Source organism: Mandrillus leucophaeus, unplaced genomic scaffold (assembly GCF_000951045.1).
Source record: "Mandrillus leucophaeus isolate KB7577 unplaced genomic scaffold, Mleu.le_1.0 Scaffold299, whole genome shotgun sequence".
Lineage (NCBI taxonomy): Eukaryota > Metazoa > Chordata > Mammalia > Primates > Cercopithecidae > Mandrillus > Mandrillus leucophaeus.
In genome coordinates, this window is record NW_012103131.1 from 1,101,685 (window position 1) to 1,124,006 (window position 22,322).

A 22,322-nucleotide genomic window follows, 5' to 3' on the forward strand; every position below is an offset into this window, starting at 1 on the left:
ATGGACTCGAGCTGCATCCTTCCCTGTGGTGGGCCCTGAGGGGTGGGGCGGGGGCTCTTCCTGCCCTCCCCGGAGAGCACTGTCCAGTGTCTGCCGGACTTGGTGCCTAGAGGCTCCTGCAGAACGAGTGTTACCCCAAGGCTCCTGGGGCTGAATCTGCCCCTACCTCTGTCCTCACACTGGCTGCTGCTCTCAGGAGGGCAGATGGAGCTGGGCAAGCATGGGTACCCTCTGGCAACCCCTGCCATCCGCAGGAGTCTGTCAGAGAGAGAAGGAGGGAACTCTTAGCTGCGCTGTCCTGAGCTCACCTCGGCTTTCCCCAGGAGAATAGGAAATCGAGGAGGGAAACAGCTGGCAGCGTCTAGACTCTGCTATTTTACATCCTGTTGTCCCAGGGGAAGGCAGGCTCCCCCTCTGTGTCTTGGGACCCTAGATAAGGGGGTGCTGGGGTCCAGATGGTATGGCAGGTGAGGCAGGCAGAGAGCTCCGACAGGGCCAGCAAGGGCCCTCCATATGAGAGAACCTGGGAACCCAGGGGAACCTCGGGGCAGAGGAAGCTGTATCCTCTGTTGGATATGTTCCACACCAAGATTAAAGGGGACAGACTAGAGGTATCAGGCTGAGCATTCTGAGTATTTCCTGCATGAGAGCAGTAACAAGCAGTCCTTGACCTTCACGGTGCTGGCACATTGAAGGGCAAGTGTGCACATGTTCATTGTCCCCTTGAGCACAGCCATTACTGATTGCACACTGGACCAATCGTCCAGCCACAGAATCCCCACAGATTCAGGAACAGAATGTACATGTGAGTGACTGAGAGCTCATAGATACCAGGACATGTAAATGTGGGAGCTCCACACACAATCTCATGTGTTCACACATAAACTGTATATGTACCAGACAGCTGGCCATGTGTACACAGGTTTACAAGAGTGGCATGCGTGCATTCTGCCACAAAGACATACACTGGCTCTCACAGCACATGTCTCTGCATGGTTCAGTGTCCTTCAAGGAAATATTTGCAGCCACGATTGCAGAGCTATTGCCCTTTCCATGACTCGGGGCTGAGAGGGTCTTCCTTAGAGGGTGCATCCTTAGCACTTGGGCTGGGACTGCTCTTAGAAGATGTAGGGCAATGTCATTTAACTCCCAAGACTGAAGACTCCTAGAGCGGGCCCTCTCACCATGAGTCTAACAGCGGAGGAGGGTTGGGCTGGGAGTGGAACCAGTTCTTATTTAGAGCAGTACAAACTGCATTCCCACTCTTCCTCCAACTTCCAGAAGAGGAGGGGCCGTGGTTCCTGTTCAGCCTATTTGGGATGTAGGGCCAGCTCCACTCCTGCAAATCCCCCTGGCTGATGCCAGGCCAGACACTGCAGAGAGAGTCCTGGGGTCTCAGGAGTGGAGGCAGCTACTCTGCTCCCCTTTGATCTCCCCTCCACTCCTCTGGGAGGACCCTGATCTCTTAGCCCCAGGCCGCTTTGAGGAGCCCCTGCTCCCAGCGCCCCGGGACCCTCCAAGCCCAGTCTTGTTGGAGAGAGGAAAGACTTCTGGAGCCGGGGTTGCCATCGGCCAGTGCCAACAGGCCCCCCGGTCTAATGCTCCCTGCGGTCATGGAATAGTGGCAGACCTGATAGCACTGCCCCTTCAGTGAAGACAACTTGTCCTTCTCTGAGGGGCTGATCTCCACCAAGCATGTGGAAGGGACAACACAGGAGGGGATGGTCAGTCCGCAAGAGACCCTGACAGCCAGTCCACCAGCTTCTATCTTGGCAGCACTAAACTCTTCCTCCTTACAAATGAGCAAGTACAGAGCTAGCTCAGGGGCTGCCCCGGGCACCACCAGTCTCAGGCAGTAAGCTTCCTGGGGCCATTCCGTGCTGAGAGCCTATAGGACCTGGGAGTGCTGGTCTTGGGCAGCGGGAGCCGGCTTCTCCCTCTGGACAGCCAGGGCAGAAGCTGGAGTCTTTGTTCACTGGAAGTTTTGTCAGCCTCCACACTGATAGCCTCCTGGGACTTAATTACAAAGGATCTGTTTTGAGGACCCAGGGTGGCGTTTGTCTTTGTCAGGAAGCTCCCTGGTGGCGTCCGCTCTACCTGCAGGATGTTTGGTATGATAAGAAGCAGTCCTCACCCCTTTGCTTCAACCACCTCCAAAATACCCAGGACCCTCTCTTCTTAATTCAGTCTGGGACCCTGGCCCTGGGAAGCATTCCCTACTCCTGCCTTTCTGTGTTGATTTCTTCAGTTACATTTCTGAAGAAGTTTGGAGTTTCTAATGTTTGTTAGACACCTGGTGCTCCACCTGAATGAGCAGCATTCACTTCTCCCAAACCACAGCTGGGGACTAGTTAGAGGCAGCCCCTCTCCCTGGTGCTCCCAGACATGGCAGAGCAGGTGGGCCCCAGGGCGTGGTTGCAGGGACCTTGCTTTTCCCTGACTCACTGGCTTGGCTTAGTGATTTAACAGAAACAGAATGTTGATGATGAGGTCTCAAAAGGGAAGCAGTGCCAAACCTAACTGGAGCTTCCTGTGAGGCTCCCCCAGGCTCTGCTGGGTCCCCCAGCATGTCCTCCGTGTCCTGTGAGCAAAGTCTGCAGATGTTGGCTGAGTAGCTGACTCTAGAGGGTGTCAGAATTGTGGCTCAGCAGACAGAAACTACACTGTGCCCTAGACTTTATAGATGAGAAAATGAGAGACCCAATTTTCAAGGAGAAGAGAAGCACTCTCCTAATTCAACAAATCTAGAAAGTGTCTCAAGCTAAGACTCACAATCAGGTCTGCCCCTAAGAGTTATGGATGGAGCAAATAGTGCAAATGGAGGCTTACCAGCTGTGCATATAGACTTAGACGTTCATGTACAAACTGTTACATGAAACGTGTTCTGCCCTCCTGCCTTGGTGAATATACCTTTATAATGACCGACAAGGCTGGGTTCACATTTAGAATTCTCAGGCTCCTTGGGGATCAGCCTCATATGTGCTGGGAGAGCCGAGCTGGCCCACCTGTCTTGCCTACCACCCCAGCTCTACCCAGTACCACGAGGGGCCTCCCTTGCACAGGTGCACATTGCAGGTTGCACACCCACATTCCATGCACGTGTGTTGCTCACAAATACCACCTCTCAGGCGTCTAGCTGGGCACACAGGTGGCACAGTCTACCCTCAGGAGGATGGGACCAGGGGAGATGCCCGCACACATCTTGCAGGCAGGATGAGGGCATTTGGGCAAAGAATTCCATGTCTTAGGCATTTAGAGCTTGGTTTGAAATAGAAGGTGGGGGCTGTGGGTAGGCACATCCACTTACCCCTATGAACTCTTTATCATATGGGGAGGGATGTGGGACTCTTAATGTGCAGGGCCCAGGGCAGGGGTCCTTCTTGCTGGATTTGAGGGCCAGACTGCTTATGCCGGTGTCCTGACCCCAAACTCAGGGCTCTTGCCCTCCGTTAGTCAGCTTGTTCCCTTGCCTTAAAAGCCAGAAAAACCAATCTGAGCCACTCCCCAAATACTCAGAGCGTGGGCTCTAGCTGGACTCCAGTGGTCTAGGGATCTTTCAGGACCCAGGCCTCTTGTGGAGAGCAGGGAGGTGTCTGTGGATGGAAGGTTTTAGCTGAGATCACCTCGTTGATTGACTTTTCAGATATTCCCGAAAGGTGCCATCCCCTCTGCCCTAGGACTGGAGCCACTGGGGAACATCTCTTCAACCCCACATGTCACAATGCTGGAGGGCCTGTCTCCTTTGGTCTCAAGGAAACTGTTGTGTCACAGCCTCGGGACCTCCCCTCTCCCCCACTCAGCCACACCGACACACATGCTCGCACTCTGGCTGAATGTACCTGACTGGGTTGCCTTGGGAGAGCTTTGAGTCTCACACCCTCTGCACCACAGATCCTGCCTGCAGGTCTGAGGACCCCGGGTATCACCACCAGGCCCTGGGATGTTTGAGAATGCCCACCTCTCAGTGATTCTATGGCAGGCAGTGGGGTCTCAGGGAGTCAACCCAGAACCACTCAGGAGACCTGGGAGGAGGCCTGCCTCTGTCCTGAACTTGCTGTGTAAACTTGGGCGTGTTGTAAACTTCCCAGTCCTCAGTGTTCTCATCTGAAGATAAGTAAAATAACAGCTCACAGGGCTGCAAGATTTCAAGGAGCTCAGTTTTGCAAAGCTATGGAGGGGGAAAAAAATGACAGCAAGCGCAAAGTGATGTTGTTTTGGGAGCGGATGAGCTGTTCTCATACTGTGCTTAAATAATAATCATAATAAGAAGCAAGAGGGCCGTGATGTTTCCCTCAGAGCCTGGGGGCTGCTGTGCCTTGCTCACCTCTTGCCACCTCCCTGTTCTCACCTGGAAAGCAGGAGAGCCCCAAACAGAGGAGATGGATTTATCATTTTCTTTCAAAAGATTTCAGGAAAGGAGTGATGTGGCTCCCGACTAGGAGCACCGGACTAGGAGTCAGTGACTGGGTGCTAGCCCCACATGAACTGCACTCCCTGAGTGGAAAAATCACTCTCTCTTTTGAGCCTCAGTTTCCCCATCTGTGATCTGGGGTGCGTGGATGAGCTGACCTTTCATACTATACATGACTGTGGGATCTAGCTGGTCTGTCCCAGAGCAGAGGCATGACCAGGCCCATGTGGATGTCAGCCCCAGGCACAGTACCCACTGTGTAGACACCCTTTGTGCTCCACGGCAGGCCCAGTGTCATTAAGGTTAGGAAACCATGTCCACCAGGTCCCTGGAGGCCCAGAGAGGGTCACAGAGCCAGCACGAGCATCAGATCTCCGCCTCAGACCTCCTGACTCGATTCATTCTTACTACACCTTTGACACAGTTTCTGGTTACAGCTGTTTCTGTCGAATGCATGGGGCAGGAAGAGAACTTCTGCAGTGGGGGAGCTCTGTGGTTTTGGAGGTGGTGCACATGGCCCCAGAGTCAGAAGGTCTGGGTTCAGGTCCTGCCATCACCTAGAGTGACCAACCATCCTGGTTTGCCTGAGGTAGAGGAGGGATTCTCAGATCTAGGCCTTTCCCTTTTAAAACTTGGATAGTCTCCTGCAAACTGTTCAGGAACAGTACCAGATCAACTGGAACAATTGGTCACCCTACAGCCACCATTTTCCAACTGTGTGATCTTGGGCCAGTTACTTAACTCTTCTATGGTTTATATCTTCCCATCTGAAAAATGGGGACCGTGATGATATCAATCCCTCACTCACATACATGTTGTGAGTTTTAAATAAATGAATAATCTCCCATCACAGTTTCTAATATGGCACACATATTATAGACTCAAGAAATGTGGGTTAATTAATATTAATTTCTAGAAATTAATTAGTAATATTAGTCATGAGTAATACATTTTCAGCCAGGACAAAATCTGTTTGTACCAAGCCCGACTCCGGTTCTTAACTCTTTAAATTCCTGGAAATGCAGAAGTCAGGGGGAAAAAGTCTTTGAAGAATTTTAGGAGGCTTCAGTCTAAACTAATATGAAATTGTCCATCTGTGATAGGAAATATAGTTAAGAGGAGTTTTGATTAAGTATCAAAATCATGAGTCTCCTGGCAGGCAGGGAAGGCTGCCCTGGCATTAGCGATGTACATGAACCTGGCTCATGAATATTCTCTCCACTGCTTGCATTTTTTGAACAGACTGGCCTATTTTTGGAGCCAGACCACTGCAACTCAGGCCTGGCACTGCTAAGTTATCTTCACTTCCTGGGCAACTGTGTCCACAGTCTTCTTTCCTGTTCATTTTTGATCCTCTGGAAAGGTCCCACAGCAGAGTGGAGCAGAAACAGGGTTACAGTTAGAGGCATAGGTGGCTCTTAATTCCATCTTTGAAGCTATGTCCCTGATTCCTTGGGGACTTGGGAGTGTCTTAGATTCTTCAAGCTTGGTCCCTGGAGGAACCAAATGACTCCTCCTTCAATGATCCCATCATGTGGTGTCTGTAGCTCCAAGCAGAGGTGAGGCTGTGGATGGAAGAAGTAGGATTGAAGACGTGGAGGAAAGGAAGCCTCATGCCACAAACTGTATGACTGGAGTCCAGGCTGCCCCAGGTGAAAAAGATTTGAGTCACGCACATGGGTTCAAATCCTGCCTCCATGTAAGCAAATGATTTGGCCTCACAGAGCTCATGCTTTCTCCTCCTCCTCCTCCTTCTTCTTCTTCCTTCTTTCTTGTTCTTCTTCTTCTTCTTCTTCCTCCTCCTCCTCCTTCTCCTCCTCTTCTTCTTCCTCCTCCTCCTTCTCCTCCTCCTCCTCCTTCTTCTTCTTCTTCTCCTTCTCCTTCTCCTTCTCCTTCTCCTTCTCCTTCTCCTTCTTCTTCTTCTTCTTCGACAAACTTTCGCTGTTCTTGCCCAGGCTGAAGTGCAATGACGCAGTCTCAGCTCACTGCAACATCTGCCTCCTGGGTTCAAGTAATTCCCCTGTCTCAGCCTCCCAAGTAGCTGGGATTACAGGAGCCCACCACCACGCCCTGCTAATTTTTGTATTTTTGGTAGAGACGAGGTTTCACCGTGTTGGCCAGGCTGGTCTCGAACTCCTGACCTCAGGTGATCCGCCTGCCTCGGCCTCCCAAAGTGCTGGAATTACAGGTGTGAGCCACCGCACCTAGCCAAGCTCACGGTTTTCACTGTAAACCAGGGCAGGTAAAAAGTTGCCTTGCAGATAAAACACATCTGCCAGGATTGATTGTGGTAAAGACAATAATTCAAGATACTACTTAGAGAGTGGGGCACTCTGGAGCCAGCCCATAGCAGATGGCCAGTGAATGATATCAGCAATAATAAGAGGTAATGTTTAATGTTTCTTTGTACTGACTTGAGCACTGTGCCGGTGGCTTTGTGTGCTTTACACATGGAATGCATTCCATGCATCTCTGTGCTTTATGCATTTAATTCTCAAAACAGCCTCTTGTAGCATCTTATTACATTATGTGTAATACACTAAAATACTAAAATATATGATGCATATTATTATTTTACACACGAGGACCTTGAGGCTTAGCAATGTCATACTGCTTGCCCAAAATATCTACAGCCAAGAATTGACCCTGGGTCTTTCCGACTCCATAGTCAAGTTCTCACACTAGAGACTGCTGCCTGTGTTAGTAAATAGTGCCTCATCCTGACCTAGCAAGGGTGCCCTGTAGTTCACCTTCTCTCCTCTCTCACCTGCAGTGTGCGGGAACGCTGTCTGGAGGAGCAGAAGCGGAGGCGACAGCGAGCCACCAAGAAGATCAGCACCTTCATAGGGACCTTCCTTGTGTGCTTCGCACCTTATGTGATCACCAGGTAAGCCTGATTGGCAGGTGTGTGGTGGGACTTTGAAGAGCAAGGCAGGGCCCAGTGGCCTTTAGCAGTGGCAGCCTCTCTTGGTCACATGTTCTTCTGCAGGGTGTGTTGTGAGGTACAAGAGTGAACTTGCCAGATTTAGTGAACAGGAGGCTGCACGCTTTTCCTCTCCACCCTCGAATTCTTTTGGATTCAACTCAGAACCCAAAGGGTGTGAAAGACTCTCTCCCACTCAATTTCTAAATCACATAATTAAACCCTTTATCCCAGGCTTCCAACCCCCAGGAGGCCCTAAAGAGGAGAAGGTGAGAGAAGACGGAGGGAAGCATCATCTTCCCCAAACCCCAGCTCCCCACATCCTGATTCACTGCCACTGAATGCAAGACAGCCCAACCCCCAGGCATCCCCAGCCTGAACACACAGGTCAACAGCAAGGTCACCTGCCACCTGCACAAGGAGCAGGTATCATGCTCTGTGTCCAGCCAGGTGGGCATACCTGTCCTATGGCTCAGGGGCTCTTCCACTGTTAGGCCAGGTGCTGTGAGGCTTTTCGTGTACTCTCCCATACCTCCAGATCCTCGAGCCAGCCAAGGTTGCAATACACTAGCCTTGGGCTGTGTGTCTCTCAAGCCAGCTTGCTCTAACTGCAGCACTCCCCATATGTGTTAGCCAGAAAGAAGGAAAATATGTATTACCCAATCAGTTTTGTGCACTGGAGGGAAAATAAAAACTCCACAACTTTGCATCTAAAGAGGGTTAACTAGATGAGAAGTTGACAATAGAAAAGGAACTTTGATGGTTATTAGAAGGTGGATATGGAAGCTTTCATTGAATCTGGGAAGCAGAATCTGTGCAGGGTGTGTGTGTGTGTGTGTGTGTGTGTGTGTGTGTGTGTGTGTGTGTGTGAAAGAGAGAGGGAAAGAGAGAGAGAGAGAGAGAGAGAGACCCAGGAAAAGAACAGATCCCAGCTGCCAGCAGCCCCCAGCATCCTCAGTTGCAGGAACCACGAGGGGTCCCCCATGCCTCACCATCACTAAGCATCTTGCACGTCCCAGTGAAGAGAGGGCCCTGTGGACAGTTCGCCCCTGTTTCCTCCCATTTGTCCTTACACTGAGCTGAAGCATGATTTGCTCTGGCCTCTACTGCTGCTCGCAGTTCTTCTTTCTGCCATCCAGGAGGCTGTCCTCTACTCCCAGGAACCTCTGTGGATTGCAGACACTGGGCCTGACTTCCTGGAGAGCAGCTCCCCTCTTCTTTTCCCCAGATAGACAACTCTGTGGTGCCTTCCCCTGTCTCCTGTGGCATGCTGCTTTCTCTAGGGGAGATCTAGTTAGCCTGTATCTCGCTTTGAACGTGGGACCAAGACCTGTCTGCAGGTCTCTGGATGGGTCTGACCGGAGCAGAACTATTGGTTCTTCTTTCTAGAACTGTTCACTAGACCTCAGCACCACTGACATTCTATGCCAGATACTTCTTTGATGCCAGGGCTGTCCTGGGCATCATGGGGTGTTCAGCAGCATCCCTGACCTCTACCCACTGGATGCCAGTAGCACCTCCTAGTGAGGCAGGGGTACCTTCCCAGGTCCCTCTAAATTTTGATAACTAAAAATGTCTTCAGACATCACCAAATGCTCCCTGGAGACCAGAATCACCCCTGGTTGAGAACCACTAGTCTAGACCCACCACATCCAGCCAGGAAGCCAGAGCTTACATCATTCAGGGATTGCCACAAGACACAAAGCCTAGGCATGGCAACAGAGGAGAAAGGATTTCTGTTGCTCCCCAAGGGAGGCATAGGAGAGGACTTAGCAGCATGACTCTGGAGTGTGCCTCCCCAGAGCCCAAACCCCAGCTCCCCCACATCCTGCTGTGTGACTTTGGGCCAGTGATGTGGTCTCTTTGGGCCTCCAGAAGAGAGTGCAGTGTTGTGAGGATCTAAGGACAGGGACCATGGACATGCGGCACATGCCTGCTGAGGATATCTGTGGTCTTCACTCTCCTTCCTTCTGGCACTTACAGCACCATCCACAGTGCCCCTGCCCCGGACTGGCTGCTGCACCAAGAGGGGATCTGACCCAGTGAGGGAAGGTGCATCAGACAGGGAGGGCACACAGAGCCCCTCCTCTTAGGTCGCAGAGGACGGGCAGCCGTGGGTTAATGAGGTGAATGGGAACCCTCAGAGGATAGGTGACACGGCTCCAACTTCAAACTATTGGACTTTTCTCCGGCTTAATTTCATTTCCCAACAACATTTTCCATTTTAAAAAAAAATTACAGCCGGGTTCTCTCTCACAGTGCCCAGGAAGTAATGTTTCAGTAAAATGGATGATAGATTACAACTCAATATGCTCCCTCCAAATGGATTTGATGCATCTCGGGTTTTAAAAACATTCACAGAACAGTTCATCCTCCATGGAGATGAGCAGCAACTTACCTGGGAAAGAAGCAATGCCCAGGAAACCTCATGAGTACAAAATATGTCTCTGGCAAAACCCCGCCGGGCCCCACTGCCACCACCCTGGCTGCTCTTGCCTTGGCTTTCTCTTGTGTGTGGAGAAGCCATCCTAAGAACACCCCCTAAAATGAGCACACACACCCACATTCCAGTTCCGTGCGTCTCTAGAGCACCTTTTTTGCGGAGCATACAAGAATCCCTGCAGCGGAGGCATGGGTTGGTGTGACCCCAGGAGTTCCCCTCTCTTGGGGACATTGACCTTGTAGTCCTCTAACCCAGATGGAGCACCGTGTCATGCGAAAGGCCCAAGCTCCACAGGTTCTGGGGCAGAAATGAGCTCTCACGGCTGGGGCTCCACGGACAAGCCTTGTGAAGTGGGCCTGGCTGTTTAGGGCGACTGTCCAGGGAGAAGGGACAGCACGAGCCAGGTCTAGAGCTGTGCTGTCCAGCATGGGGGCCACCAGCAACAGGTGGCTACAGGGCACTTGAAACATGGCCTGTCCAAATAGATATGCTATAGGTTTAAAAACATATGAGCTCTGAGACTTAGCATGACACACTCTATACATGAAATTAATACATTTTTGGCCAGGTTCAACAGCTGACATCTGTCATCCCAGGGCTTTGGGAGGCCAAGGTGGGAGGATTACTTGAGGCCAGGAGTTTGAAACCAGTTGGGGCAACATAGTGAGACCTCTTTCTCTGCAAAAACATTTAAAATAATAACTCGTAATTTTATATAGAATTCATAGTGAAATGATAAAGTTAAATAAAACATGTAATTAAAATTAATTGCACCTGTTTCTATTCACTAGCAGAACATTTCAGGTGACACCCATGCCTGCCTTCTCTCTCTGTTGGCCCTTGCTGGCCTGTGGTCAGGGACGTCTGGGGTGCGAGGTGTGTGCCGGTGCCCTGCTCCCCACCCCCCTCCTCCTAGAGCTTGAGCTGCTCATATGATCCTTCAGTGGCCAGGACCTCCATGTCATCCACTCTAAGAGGATGCACAGAACTTCCTCCTCCACCTTTCTCTCCCATCAGGGCCCTGCTCAAAGTCAGGGTTTATCTGGGAATGTTTCCTGAGCACTCAAATCAGTGTCTTTCTCCTTGGGGTCAGGAGGACTGAAGGGAGGAGACATCAGACCCTGAAACAAGGCAGCAGGGAGAGGAGTGCAAGGCAAATAGAGCCTCCTGGTGGGTCCTCCTGCAATCACACCCCTCTTGGAGCCACCTGACCTTGCCAATCCCTCTACCCCTACATGGCTTCCACAATGTCCAACCAGATGCTTAGTCTTTAGGGTGACCGGAAGTCCCCCCAGGCACATCAGATGGGCTTCTCTGAATTTATATTCACTGCACCAGGGGCCATCTGAACCCCAGCTGTGCATGGGCGCGGCCAGGACCCCATCAGAGCTCTACTTCCCCTGCCAGGATATGGACTGCCAGGCTGGGCAGGGTGCAGAGGGGACAGGATTAATCTCACAGCCACCTCCAGGGAGCCTGATGCAAACTCTTCCATCTTCCTTTGAGTCACGGTTGAGAAACACATTGCTTGTGAGGAGAAGCCAATCAATGGTAAGGAATAAGCAAGATCATCCTGCAAAGCATTCAGCACAGTGTGAACTTATCATCCATGCTGGAATCTGGATCACTGACATTTCCAGTCACAATTTTTTATTTTTCTGCTGTTCTTTTTAAGATGATTTCCAAGTATAGAGATGACCAGTCTCAGAAGAAGCTGAAGACACACCTCTGAAATGTAGTTGAGAATTTAACTTCTTATAGAAAATGAGTCCTTGTGGAGAACCAAGAGCCATGGGTTTTGGAGGCAAAGGATCCCCTAAGCTATCATCTCATGCAGGGAGGGTGAGCTGGTTGCACAATGCAGACCAACTTGAACCCACTGCTGGTGACCAGCAGAGCACTGTGTTGAAAGCAGTTCTGAAGCCAGGCTGGGAGTAGCGGGAAAGTGCTAGGAATGGCTGGGAGAGGCACGCATGCTTGAAGTTTTTCTTGGGTTTGCCAGCTTGGCTTTACCTTAGAATTGCCTGGAGAGCTTTACATCCAAACTCATATCTGGACCTCACACTGAACCAGTTCAGTTAAACTCCCTCGGTGTGGGGCTGAGCATGGGTGACTTTAAGGCGCCTCCGATGATTCTAATGGCCAGTGTGCTGATAGCCATGTCTATTGCATCCCAACCCATTTTACTGCTGGAGTAAGTGAGGACTGGGGTGTTGGAATAATTGCCCAGAGTGTTGGAATAATTGGAATATTTGCCAATTATTGGCAAATGTGTTGGAATAATTGCCCAGAGCTACGCATCTAGTCGGCAGTGGAAGTGGACTTCCAACCTCACTGGGCTCTCTACCCGTCCCTCAGGCTCTCAGAGGCCTCTGGGGAGTCTTTGCAGACCCAGCTGTCCCCTCCTTTCTTGTGTAGGTCTGTGGCTGTGGCATTAAAGCTCATGGCATGCAGAGAGTGCTCCTAAACCCCTTCCCCAAGATCCTCTACCCACTCCCAAGGCAGATCTTCCAAGGCTTGCTGAGTGAGTCATACTCCTAGACTCCCATCAGCCCACTGCACTGCAGCTGCAATCGTGGACTGCGGCCCTGGGGCAGGCAGAAGCCTGGGGAAACAGCCAAGGACAGGTCCTGGATGGCTGGACAGTTCTGGAGCTCCATATGGAGGGAGTCACTTCCTACAGGCTCTCTCTCTTCTTTATTTTTTATTTTTTTTGAGATGGAGTTTCACTCTTGTTGCCCAGGCTGGAGTGCAATGGTGCAATCTTGACTCATCGCAACCTGCGCCTCCTGGGTTCAAGCCATTCTCCCACCTTAACCTCCCTAGTAGCTGGAATTACAGGCATGTGCCACCACGCCCAGCTAATTTTGTATTTTTAGTAGAGATGGGGTTTCTCCATGTTGGTTAGGCTGATCTTGAACGCCCAACCTCAAGTGATCCACCCACCTTGGCCTCCCAAAGTGCTGAGATTACAGGCATGAGCCACCGTGCCCAGCCTAGGCTCTCTTGAGAACAGCCACCTGAGCTGCATCCCTCCAACCTGCCAGGTGCTCGGTGGTGGCGGCTCAGGGGCATTGAGCTCAGCTGCAGCCCCAGCACTAAATAGGCAACACAGAAGATGTGGCAGGTGTGAACCCTGTTCTGGGTCAGATCCCTGAGACGGGGGGCTCCTGGCTTAGATAGGATGAATGGGGACCAGGAGGCAGCCCTTGGGTGGAGCTTGTTTGAGCTAAGAAGTGTATTACTGCAAGAGATTCAGCTGGATCTGGCATGGCTGTGCCTTCCACAGCACTCCACAGTTTGCTCAGATGTTATGCTCCTGGGCCCTAAAGTGCCCCCAAGAGTTGGACTGGGTGAGCTATGTGAGCTCCACTCTGCAGATGGGGGCACCAAGGCTCAGAGAGGAAAGACACTGCACGGGTCATTTAGCTGGAGAGACTCGGGGAACCGGGCAGCCTGAGCCCATCTGCAGATGCCACTGGGCAGCTCCAGGGCCCCCTGGGCGGAAGGATGTCTCCCTTGCATGCAGCACCTCCTCATTGTTCTCTGCCTCCTCACTGTCCATAGAAATAAAAATCAAAACCCACTGAGGCAGTGACAGGCTGATCCTGGGGAATTCAGAAAGGAAAAGTAAGGACAAGCTCTATCTCCTTAACTAATTCAGGAAAGTCCCTTCATTTTTAATCCTGTAAGTCCTCACTTTGTACCTGAAGCTGTACCAGGGCTGTCCTGATACCCTCTGCACCTAGTTAACATTCTCTTGGTTTGTTTGTTTGTTTGTTTGAGACAGAGTCTCACTTTGTTGCCCAGGCTAGGGTGCAATGGTACGATCTCAGCTCACGGCAACCTCCACCTCCCTGGTTCAAGTGATTCTCCTGACTCAGACTCCCGAGTAGCTGGAACTGCAGGCATGTACCATCAGGCTGGGCTAATTTTGGTATTTTTAGTAGAGAGGAGGTTTCACCATGTTGGTCAGGCTGGTCTTGAATTCCTGACCTCAGGTAATCCACCTGCCTTGGCCTCCCAAAGTGCTGGGATTACAGGCATGAGCCACCGTGCCTGGTGCTAACATTCCCATTTTATAGATGAGGAAACTGAGGCTCAGTCAGGTTCCAGCCTTCCCCAATTCCATCAAGTGATTCGGCCTCAGTTCTAGTGTGGGTCTGCCTGAAACCAGCGCCTGTGCCCAGCCCCTCACAATGCACCACTCTGCTTCTCCTCTCAGTAGAAGCAGCGGTTCCTACTTTCCTCCCACAGGTGTGTGGGCAGACACGTTGAGGCATGACCCACTCAGAAGTGGAATGCTGCAGTTTCTGAGATGATTGAAACCAAGTTGTTCATGTGTCATATACACCCTTCATTGAGCTGTCAGCACAGAAACTAATATTCCCCACAACTCCCCAGTGACTGTATCTAGGCAGTCAGCCTTGCCGCTTCCACCTGCCTTGTACCTTATAAATGGAGATGTGTCAAGAGCATAGGTTGACGTCAGATGGCGGCTGGAAATGCTGGGAGCTGGGAGGCCAGGATATTGAGGAAGAGAGGAGGATTCTGCTGTAACATCTGCCACCCCTTTGAGTTGATGGAGAAGATCCCACTGGCTGGGCAGGGGATTCCCTTCTCTTTGTACCCTATCTATTCACATTTGCCTGTTAACTTTCTCAGATAGGAAAGCATAATTCTTGGGTCAAGTGTTTAAAAGAACCATTCAAGTGTTCCTATAGGTTATCAAGCTTTCTATTAGAGAGCTTGAAGTCTTTATAACCATACCTGTCACTTAGCGAACACCTGCCAAGCACCTGGGGCTATCAGCGCATACCTTGTTCCATCTGGGACAGCTCTAACAAGGTAAGTGCTAGAATCCTAGTCTCACAGAAGTTCAGAGAGGTGAGATGAGTTTCTCAAGGACATATGGGTAGTGAGTGACCGAGCCAAGAGTTAAAGGTCAGTGTCAGGCCAATTGGCTATAACTCAGCCTTTAGGCCATGCCACAACTCCAAAGACTGGGGCAGGCACTGGAAACACAGAGAAGCCACATGTGTATGTTTTCGGCCCAATTTCCAGTAGGCCCATGCGTAAGTACCATGGCATGAACTCAGATGGCCTCCAAGCTCCTGTGAGTGAAGCAGGCATTGAGTTTCTCTAGCAAAATTGGTAGGTTCCCCTGCAGTCATCCCCAATCTCCCATCTCACTGACAGCAGTTTGTGTAGCTGGAGTTCCCAAGAGACCATCAGCGCTAGTAGCCAGAGCCACTGGCGGATGCAGTTGGCATCTTAGAAAGACAGGACATCCAACTCTACCAGCCAAAGAGCTGCCTGCACTTGCGTACTGGGGCACACAAGGCCACAGTAGGAAACATATTTGCAAAGCTGCACCTTCACTCTTAATAGAAGTCTGACACCTCCAAGTCACAGTCACACTGCTCTGTGTCCTCAAAGCCGTAGGTCACAGAGGACTTTTCCCAGAGTCTTTGAGCAGGGTCTGCAGATCCACAACAGGTTCTCATCCAAAAGCTCAAATGACATATTTTCTGAATTAAAATCCACATGTCTAGAAGCATTTGTAAGGCTATGCTCTCCACAGCGATCTACGCTTACAAATAATTGTGGTTGTCATATATCATTGGAATCAGGCTTTGAGGCACTTGAAAATCTGACAGCACCATTATTGTGGCTTTTCAAAGTCAGGAAAACGTGTAGATGGGAGAGGGGTCTCATATGTAGGGGATTCCCGAAGATTGATATTTTATTAATAAAATGACTTCTCCATTCTGTCTCATGAAAATTTAAAGCATCAGCTTATTACTTCAAATATGCAGGTCTTCAAATATGCAAGCTGAGTTCTCCAGAAGTCTTAGGAAGACACCGGGCTGGTTTTCCAGGGAATGTTCTGTGGCCCATGTTGTATTGCATTTAGTATACAATGTGTGTGTGTGTGTGTACACATGTGTATGTATGTATGTGTGTGCATGTGTTTATGTGGATGTGTGTGTGTGTGCATCTGCATTTATGTGTGTGTGTGAGTGAGAGAGGGAAAGAGGAAGAGAGAAGAGAGGAGAGATGATGGTGGCATAGAAGGTGTAAATAGAGGGTGCTAATTTGTCACTGTAAATTCAGGATTTGAAAGTACAAGGGCTTGATCACACTGAGGAACAGGAACCTGAGTCAAGGAGGCCGGTGGGGCAGCCTGGCACCAGGAAGGCACGTGGTTGCCAGCACCCGCCTTCCCGTTTCAAATCCTGGTTCCTGCATGTTCAGGCTATGTAGCTTTGACACTTCTCTGCCTTGGTTCCATCTTCTGTACCATAGAGAGAGGGATATTGGGGTCCTGAGATGGTCTCTGTGAAGCAGTTAAGGAGACACAGAGCCCCTGGGGGCCCACAGGAGGTGCTGGGTCAGGGGCTACAGGGGTTACTGGTCCTGTTCTCACTTTGGAACTTGCTTCCCTTGGGGATTCCCACTGTGAAGCAAGATCAGGACACTGGTCTCTCCAGAGGCTCAGAGAAGGCCTTGGAGTTCTGGCAGACATGCCTCCCTCCTCCCTCCCGGGACAAGGACTGCCTAAGCTGCTGGGTGGGAGTGTGAGGTCCCCATGGGTGAGGAGCAAGGATGGGCAGCTTCCTGTCTCCATCAGCCCTGGACTGTGGCAGCCAGCTCAGATGCGCCAGTGACCCACATCACAGGGGTTTGTTACTGGACTGTGGCAGCCAGCTTAGACGTGCCAGTGACCCACATCAGAGGGGGCTATTACTGAGAGAGGAGGCATGGCTCCATGGGATATTTCCCTAGACAGCTATCAGAGCATAGGGATGCAGGCACACAGGGTTTCGGGGTCTGGCGAGATCTGTGGGTATCTGCTCTGTGTGTCACCCTACGTCAGAAAAACACACATCTCTGTGCTCTGCTTCCTTTTCATCAACAAGCTCTGCGCCCTGCAGTGCTTTCTATCCTCTCCAAACCTACACACCCCAGGCTTACATAGGGGCTGGGCTCCTGTGTCAGAATCCCCTGATGTGCTTGGAAGAGGGGATCCCGGCCCTTTTCCAGCTCCGTCCCCTCCCACTACCTGATCTGCTGACCAAGGGTGTGGACCTCACCCCAGGGGATTTTCCCGGGGAGCTGGGTCAGGGCAGGCACGTGTGCCTTTTGAGCACAGAAGCATGAATGCTTCCCCCTGAATGGAGCCTCATGCTCCAGAGAGCACATGAAAAGTCATCTATTGCTCAGTGGAAGGTCGGGGGAGGTGGCAGGCAATGACGTTTGTGGGGACAGGTCCTGCCTTCTCGTGGGTGGCAAGGGGCGGCACCCTGCTCCTGGGGCTGCTGATCTTTGTCAGATCTCCAGGGTTGACCTTGGCATACATGGGCTCTAGGAGTGGGGCGGGGCTGGTTGATGCTGTTATAGCCAGGGGTCCCCAGAACAACCACACAACCACACAGCCTCCCCTGCTCCCCATGGGGTTCTTCAGGGGGCGTCTTGGTTTGCTAGGGCTGCTGTAACAGAGTACCACAAACCGAGCGGCTCTAACACAGAAAGACCTCTCACAGTTCCCGAGGCCCGAAGTCCGACATCAAGGTGTTGGTTCCTTCCGAGGGCTGTGAAGAAGAAGAGCTCACTCCACGCATTCCCTGAGCTCCTGGTGGTTTGCTGACCATCTTTGGGTTCCTTGGCTAGCAGATGTCTCACCCTGATCTCTGCCTTCGTGTTCACATGGCGCTCACCCTGTGTGTGCGTCTCTGTCCAAGTTTCTGCCTTTACGGGAACACCAATAGTACGGAATTAGGGGCCCGCCTTACTCCATCATGACCTGATTTCTATCTGAAACAATCTTATTTCTAAATAAGATCACACTCCGACACTAGGGGTTAGGACTTCAACATGTGAATTTTGGGGGGAGACGCAATTCAACCCGTAAGAGGGGCCGTGACAAAAGGAAGCCAAGTCCTGCTCTGTCAACACCTGAGCCCAATAACCCCTCACTGCAGGGCTCTCGGCCAGAACTAATCAGGAGACAGGGCCTTACACTAGAGACTTCTGCTCGGCGAGCTGCCTCCCTCCCACGTCCCGTCCTGAGACCATCCACTCACTTTGACTGCGGAGGGGAAGGAGGGAGAGGGAAAGGCGTTGAACAATCTGACCACATGGAGGAGGAGAGGCTCCCTTTAGCACACTGTGACCCTGCCCACTAGTGACATGTGACTGGTCAGAATCATAACGCCCCTTTCCTGGGGGGAAGGGCACCACGAAGGGGTGAGCAGAGCTAGATCTGGCAGGAAAACATGGGCTGAATAGTCCCTCTCTAAAAAGTCATCTGGAAGGGATCTGGTGCTTATCCAGAAGCCTGCTCAGATCTGGAATTAGAAAGAAGTCGTTGTGGCAATATGGAAACCCTTGGCTCTTCTCATCAACAAAAGGAGCTGGGGGCTGTCGGAGCTAGTGTGGATCATAGCCAGCAGCCAGCCATGGCAGGCACAGGGAGCCACCTGCATGGGGCCATGAGAAAGCAGCTCAGCCAGCCACAGCCGAGCCGGGAGGGGGCATTCCAGCTACCCCCCGCCAGTGGCCACTGGCAGCAGCGTCCAGGCCTGTATTCAGCCAAAGCATCTCTTTGCTTGGAGGCCCTGACAAAGGCCAGACATTGACTTTTCAAAGCAGAAACTGTCATTGTGCACAGTGAGGAGGGGAAAGGGACAAAAGTTCCAGACAGCATATAGTGACCTCATGGAAAAGGGGTTCTTGGAGCCAGAAGGGACCCCAGAGCTTCCTTTATCATGTCTGCAATGCTGAGATTCACATCTTGGCATGGCCACTAGCCAGGACTTGGACTGCAGTTAGATGGAGCTGGGCTTCCCATGCAGGAGACCCTGACTTGCTGCTCACCTCTCTGAGCCTCGATTTCCTCACCTGTAAAATGGGAATAATGATTCTCATTCTGCTGGATAATTGAACAGTTAGAGATTGTCCACACAAGTGCTTGGCCCAGAGGAGACATTCAACTGGGAATTATGATATCTGAGCCAGGTGGAGAGCTGAGACTTGCCATGAAATCTCTGAGAAGCAAATGCAATAGATTTTACCTCTTTATTATCTAAATGGTGAAATTTTAGATTGTCCTGAATAATTTTATTCTGTGAAATCTACACAGCCTGCAAATAACAGTTTCGATCTTGCTGGACTGTTTGATGAGATCTGGTTCTGTTAGTAAATCCTTTTGGGACAGCCAAAATGCTAAGCCTGAATTTAGCAAATGTATAAAAAACTATAGACATTTTGGAAAAGCAATTTGGCACCGCATAGCAACAATGTGTTGGCATTAGGCTATTTCATTATTATTATTAGGTGTGAATTCTAAATTCAGGGGTTGTTTTTTTTGTCCCTTTGAATTCATCACTTCTCAAAATAGATTTCTTAAAAGTACAGATTTCCTAAATGTTCACAGCTCCATTTCCCCATTCAGGCTCCCAAGCATATGAGAGGAGACATAGCCACAGTCCCCCACAGGGTCAGAGGGCAAAGGTAGACAGTGGTGCTGAAAAGAGAATGCCAACTAGAGGGACCTCAGAGTGGACTCCTTGAGGGCCTGTTCCAGAAAGGGGCATTTCTGTGGAGGATCGTGGTCCACAGGCTGCCTCCTCCTCCTCTTTGCCAGCTCTACAGCCCAAAGAAGGCTTAAGCATAAACAACTGAAGATAGCAGCACTGAGTTCCAGCTCAAGCTCAGTTCTTTCTGTACCTGGGTCCTCACCTGGGCAGATCCCCAAGCTGAGAGCCACCACCACCTTCTATGTGCAGGCACTCTAGGTACAATACCGGTACTAGACCCCCAGTCTGAGGGGAGTATAGGTGCTGCAGCTTCCATGGCCACCGACTTGCTGTGTGATGTCTGGCAATCCCTTTCCATCTCTGGGCCTCAATTTTTTTCATATGACGACGGGTGGAGAGAGTGATATGTGATCTCCAGACTCTCTCCCAGCTCTGTGGGTCTTTTCTATTTCATGTTAATGCTGGATAATGTCCAAATATGGCCAAGGGTGCTGGACATACTTGAGAGAGTAAATGGCCTGATTTGGGTGGAGGGTAGAATTCTGTTGAAGGCTTTCCCTGAGCTCATAACACGGTATTAGCACCCTCGCATGGAGCTGTCTGATGGTACCAAGAGGACTCCAAGATACATGGGCTGTGTCTTTCCCTGCCCCTCCCTCAAAGAATGAGGGTCCCTTTAGGATCCCCTGACCACGGCTATCATCGAAGACCACCAGGATCCCAACCCAGGGAACAGGACTTGGTAGCCAGCATTGTTTCCTGTGCATGACATACTTTGAGCTTTGCAAAATGTTTTCACAATTGTTCTCAGCGCTTCCTCCCATGCAACCTCCTTAGGAAGACAAAGCCAGGATTGGAAGCCAACAATGGGACCAGACTCTTCTAGTGAAAAGATCATTGAGACCATATTGTCCCACCTTTTTGTTTTTCACATGAGACATACAGGTCCAAGGAGTGAACAGAGGTGCACAGGGCCACATGACAAGTCAGCAGCAGAGCTGGCGCCAAAGCCAGGACAGCCAGCTATTAGCTAATAGCTGGGTTCTCGGTGCAGCTTGGATTTCAGAGTCAGACAGACCTGGGTTCAAATCCTGCCTTTACAAATACTGGCCATGTGACCTTGGGCAAAATATTTAACCTTCTGGGACATCTGTTTCCTTGCATGTAAAACAGAGATGGTCATATCTTCCAGGGCTCAGCAAAATCACCTATGGAAAGTGCTTAGCACAGTGTGTAGAATAAAATACAGCCTGGAAAATGTTCACTATCATCATCGTTATTGGTGTAAACTGTTATCATTGTTATTTGAGGAGGCAGTCTCAGATAAATTGAGGGCTGGGCTGGGAAATTGTGGTCCACAGGGCACAGACAGGCCCTGGTCCATGGCCACTCCAGGCGGTGCCTAGCTGTGTCCTCATTAACAGCTTCCCTGTCTCTCTGCAGGCTAGTGGAGCTCTTCTCCACCGTGCCCATCGGCTCCCACTGGGGGGTGCTGTCCAAGTGCTTGGCCTACAGCAAGGCCGCGTCCGACCCCTTTGTGTACTCCTTACTGCGACACCAGTACCGCAAAAGCTGCAAGGAGATTCTGAACAGGCTCCTGCACAGACGCTCCATCCACTCCTCCGGCCTCACGGGCGACTCTCACAGCCAGAACATTCTGCCGGTGTCTGAGTGAAGGACCACGCTCCTGCTGAAGGGTTTAGAATGAGGCAGCGGTGAGAAGAAGGGAGGGAGGGCGTGGGGGCCCCTGGGTGGACACCACCAGCTGCCAGTCCCTGGCACACCCAGTGATCCTGGTTCCCTGGCTTGTAGGGGCTCCAGAGCCTGCTTCCTGGTTCCTCAAGGGCAGACATTGGACACTCACTATTTGTCACCAAAGGATGACTGTGGGCCGTGTGCTGGCCTTTCTTTCTAAGAAGCTCCTCTGAGCTCCTGAACTCACCTGAGGCTCCCTGGGGGATGACACTCAGTTCTGTCACTGTCAAGGATGCAGAGAGCTGATGGTAGGTGGGGAGCATGGTGTCCACCTGCCTGCTGACCACTGGGCGCTATTCCATGCTGAAGAAAAGTGACAGTCTCCAGGGGACATTTCAGCCATGTCCCTTCTGAAAGGGAGGCTGGCAGTGGTCATTTGGCCCGGATCTAACGTGGCACCTCGTCTCCACAGGGTAGTGACGGCTGCTTCAATCCAAATATGATTCAGCTGGTACTGACGACATTGTGCCCAGCTGGGACTCTTGGGCTCTGTGCCTGAGGGAAAACGTTTCACAACTAGTGGCTGTCCAATTGCTGCTGTCCAGTTGTCTTAGAAATGGTCAATTGGATTCAACTTTTGTCCTCTCCTTCCCCCTAAAAGCGAATGTTTGTGTGTGCAGACAATCTTAGCATGAAAATGGTTTAAATAGGCTGGTCCTACATGTATTAGGTTCTTTCAAGTTTGACTGGGAGGTCACCTTTTTCTGATTTACAAGTCCTAACTGTTGGAGCTCAGTAAAGGCAGGAGGAAGGTGACTGGTTAGTCCCCCCCTCCCCGTTTGTGACCTGAATTTACAGGAAGTGTTTCACCTTGTCTTATGTATCTTGTCTGGCATGTCCTGGGAGATGGATGGGCAAGAACTGGCCTGAGCAGGGATTTTTGCCTTGATTTTAAGTCAGTGGGTTCCATTGTCCTGGCACCTCCATTTCCTTAGTTTCTGTCAACCTATTAACAGAAAGTACAGGCTGTTCAGGGTTATGAAGAAATTGCCCTGTGCTAATGATGAGACAGTGAATTTCTTTTTTTTCCGAGATGAGAGTTTCACTCTCGTTGCCCAGGCTGGAGTGCAATGGTGCAATCTCGGCTCACCGCAACCTCTGCCTTCCGGGTTCAAGCGATTAAAGACAGTGAAATTTTTATGGAATACTGCACCTATAATACATATGCCAATCTGTTAGCAGTCCTGACTTGATTTAATAAAAACCAAGGAGAGCCACCCCTGCTTTCTGGCCATCTCTTCTTTGTCT

At 50.9% G+C, this 22,322-nt stretch overlaps 1 protein-coding gene across 1 annotated transcript in view; it reads left to right on the forward strand.

Annotated features, from left to right (window-relative positions):
• The window catches only part of GPR26 (G protein-coupled receptor 26), a 28,934-nt gene extending 7,084 nt beyond the window's left edge, over nt 1-21,850 (forward strand). Inside the window, exons 2-3 of the mRNA XM_011986411.1 lie at nt 7,185-7,298; nt 20,763-21,850. Coding sequence (XP_011841801.1) covers nt 7,185-7,298; nt 20,763-20,994 — 346 coding nt within the window. The 3' untranslated portion in view covers nt 20,995-21,850. The remainder of the gene's footprint in view (nt 1-7,184; nt 7,299-20,762) is intronic.
• Nucleotides 21,851-22,322: the final 472 nt, after the last annotated feature.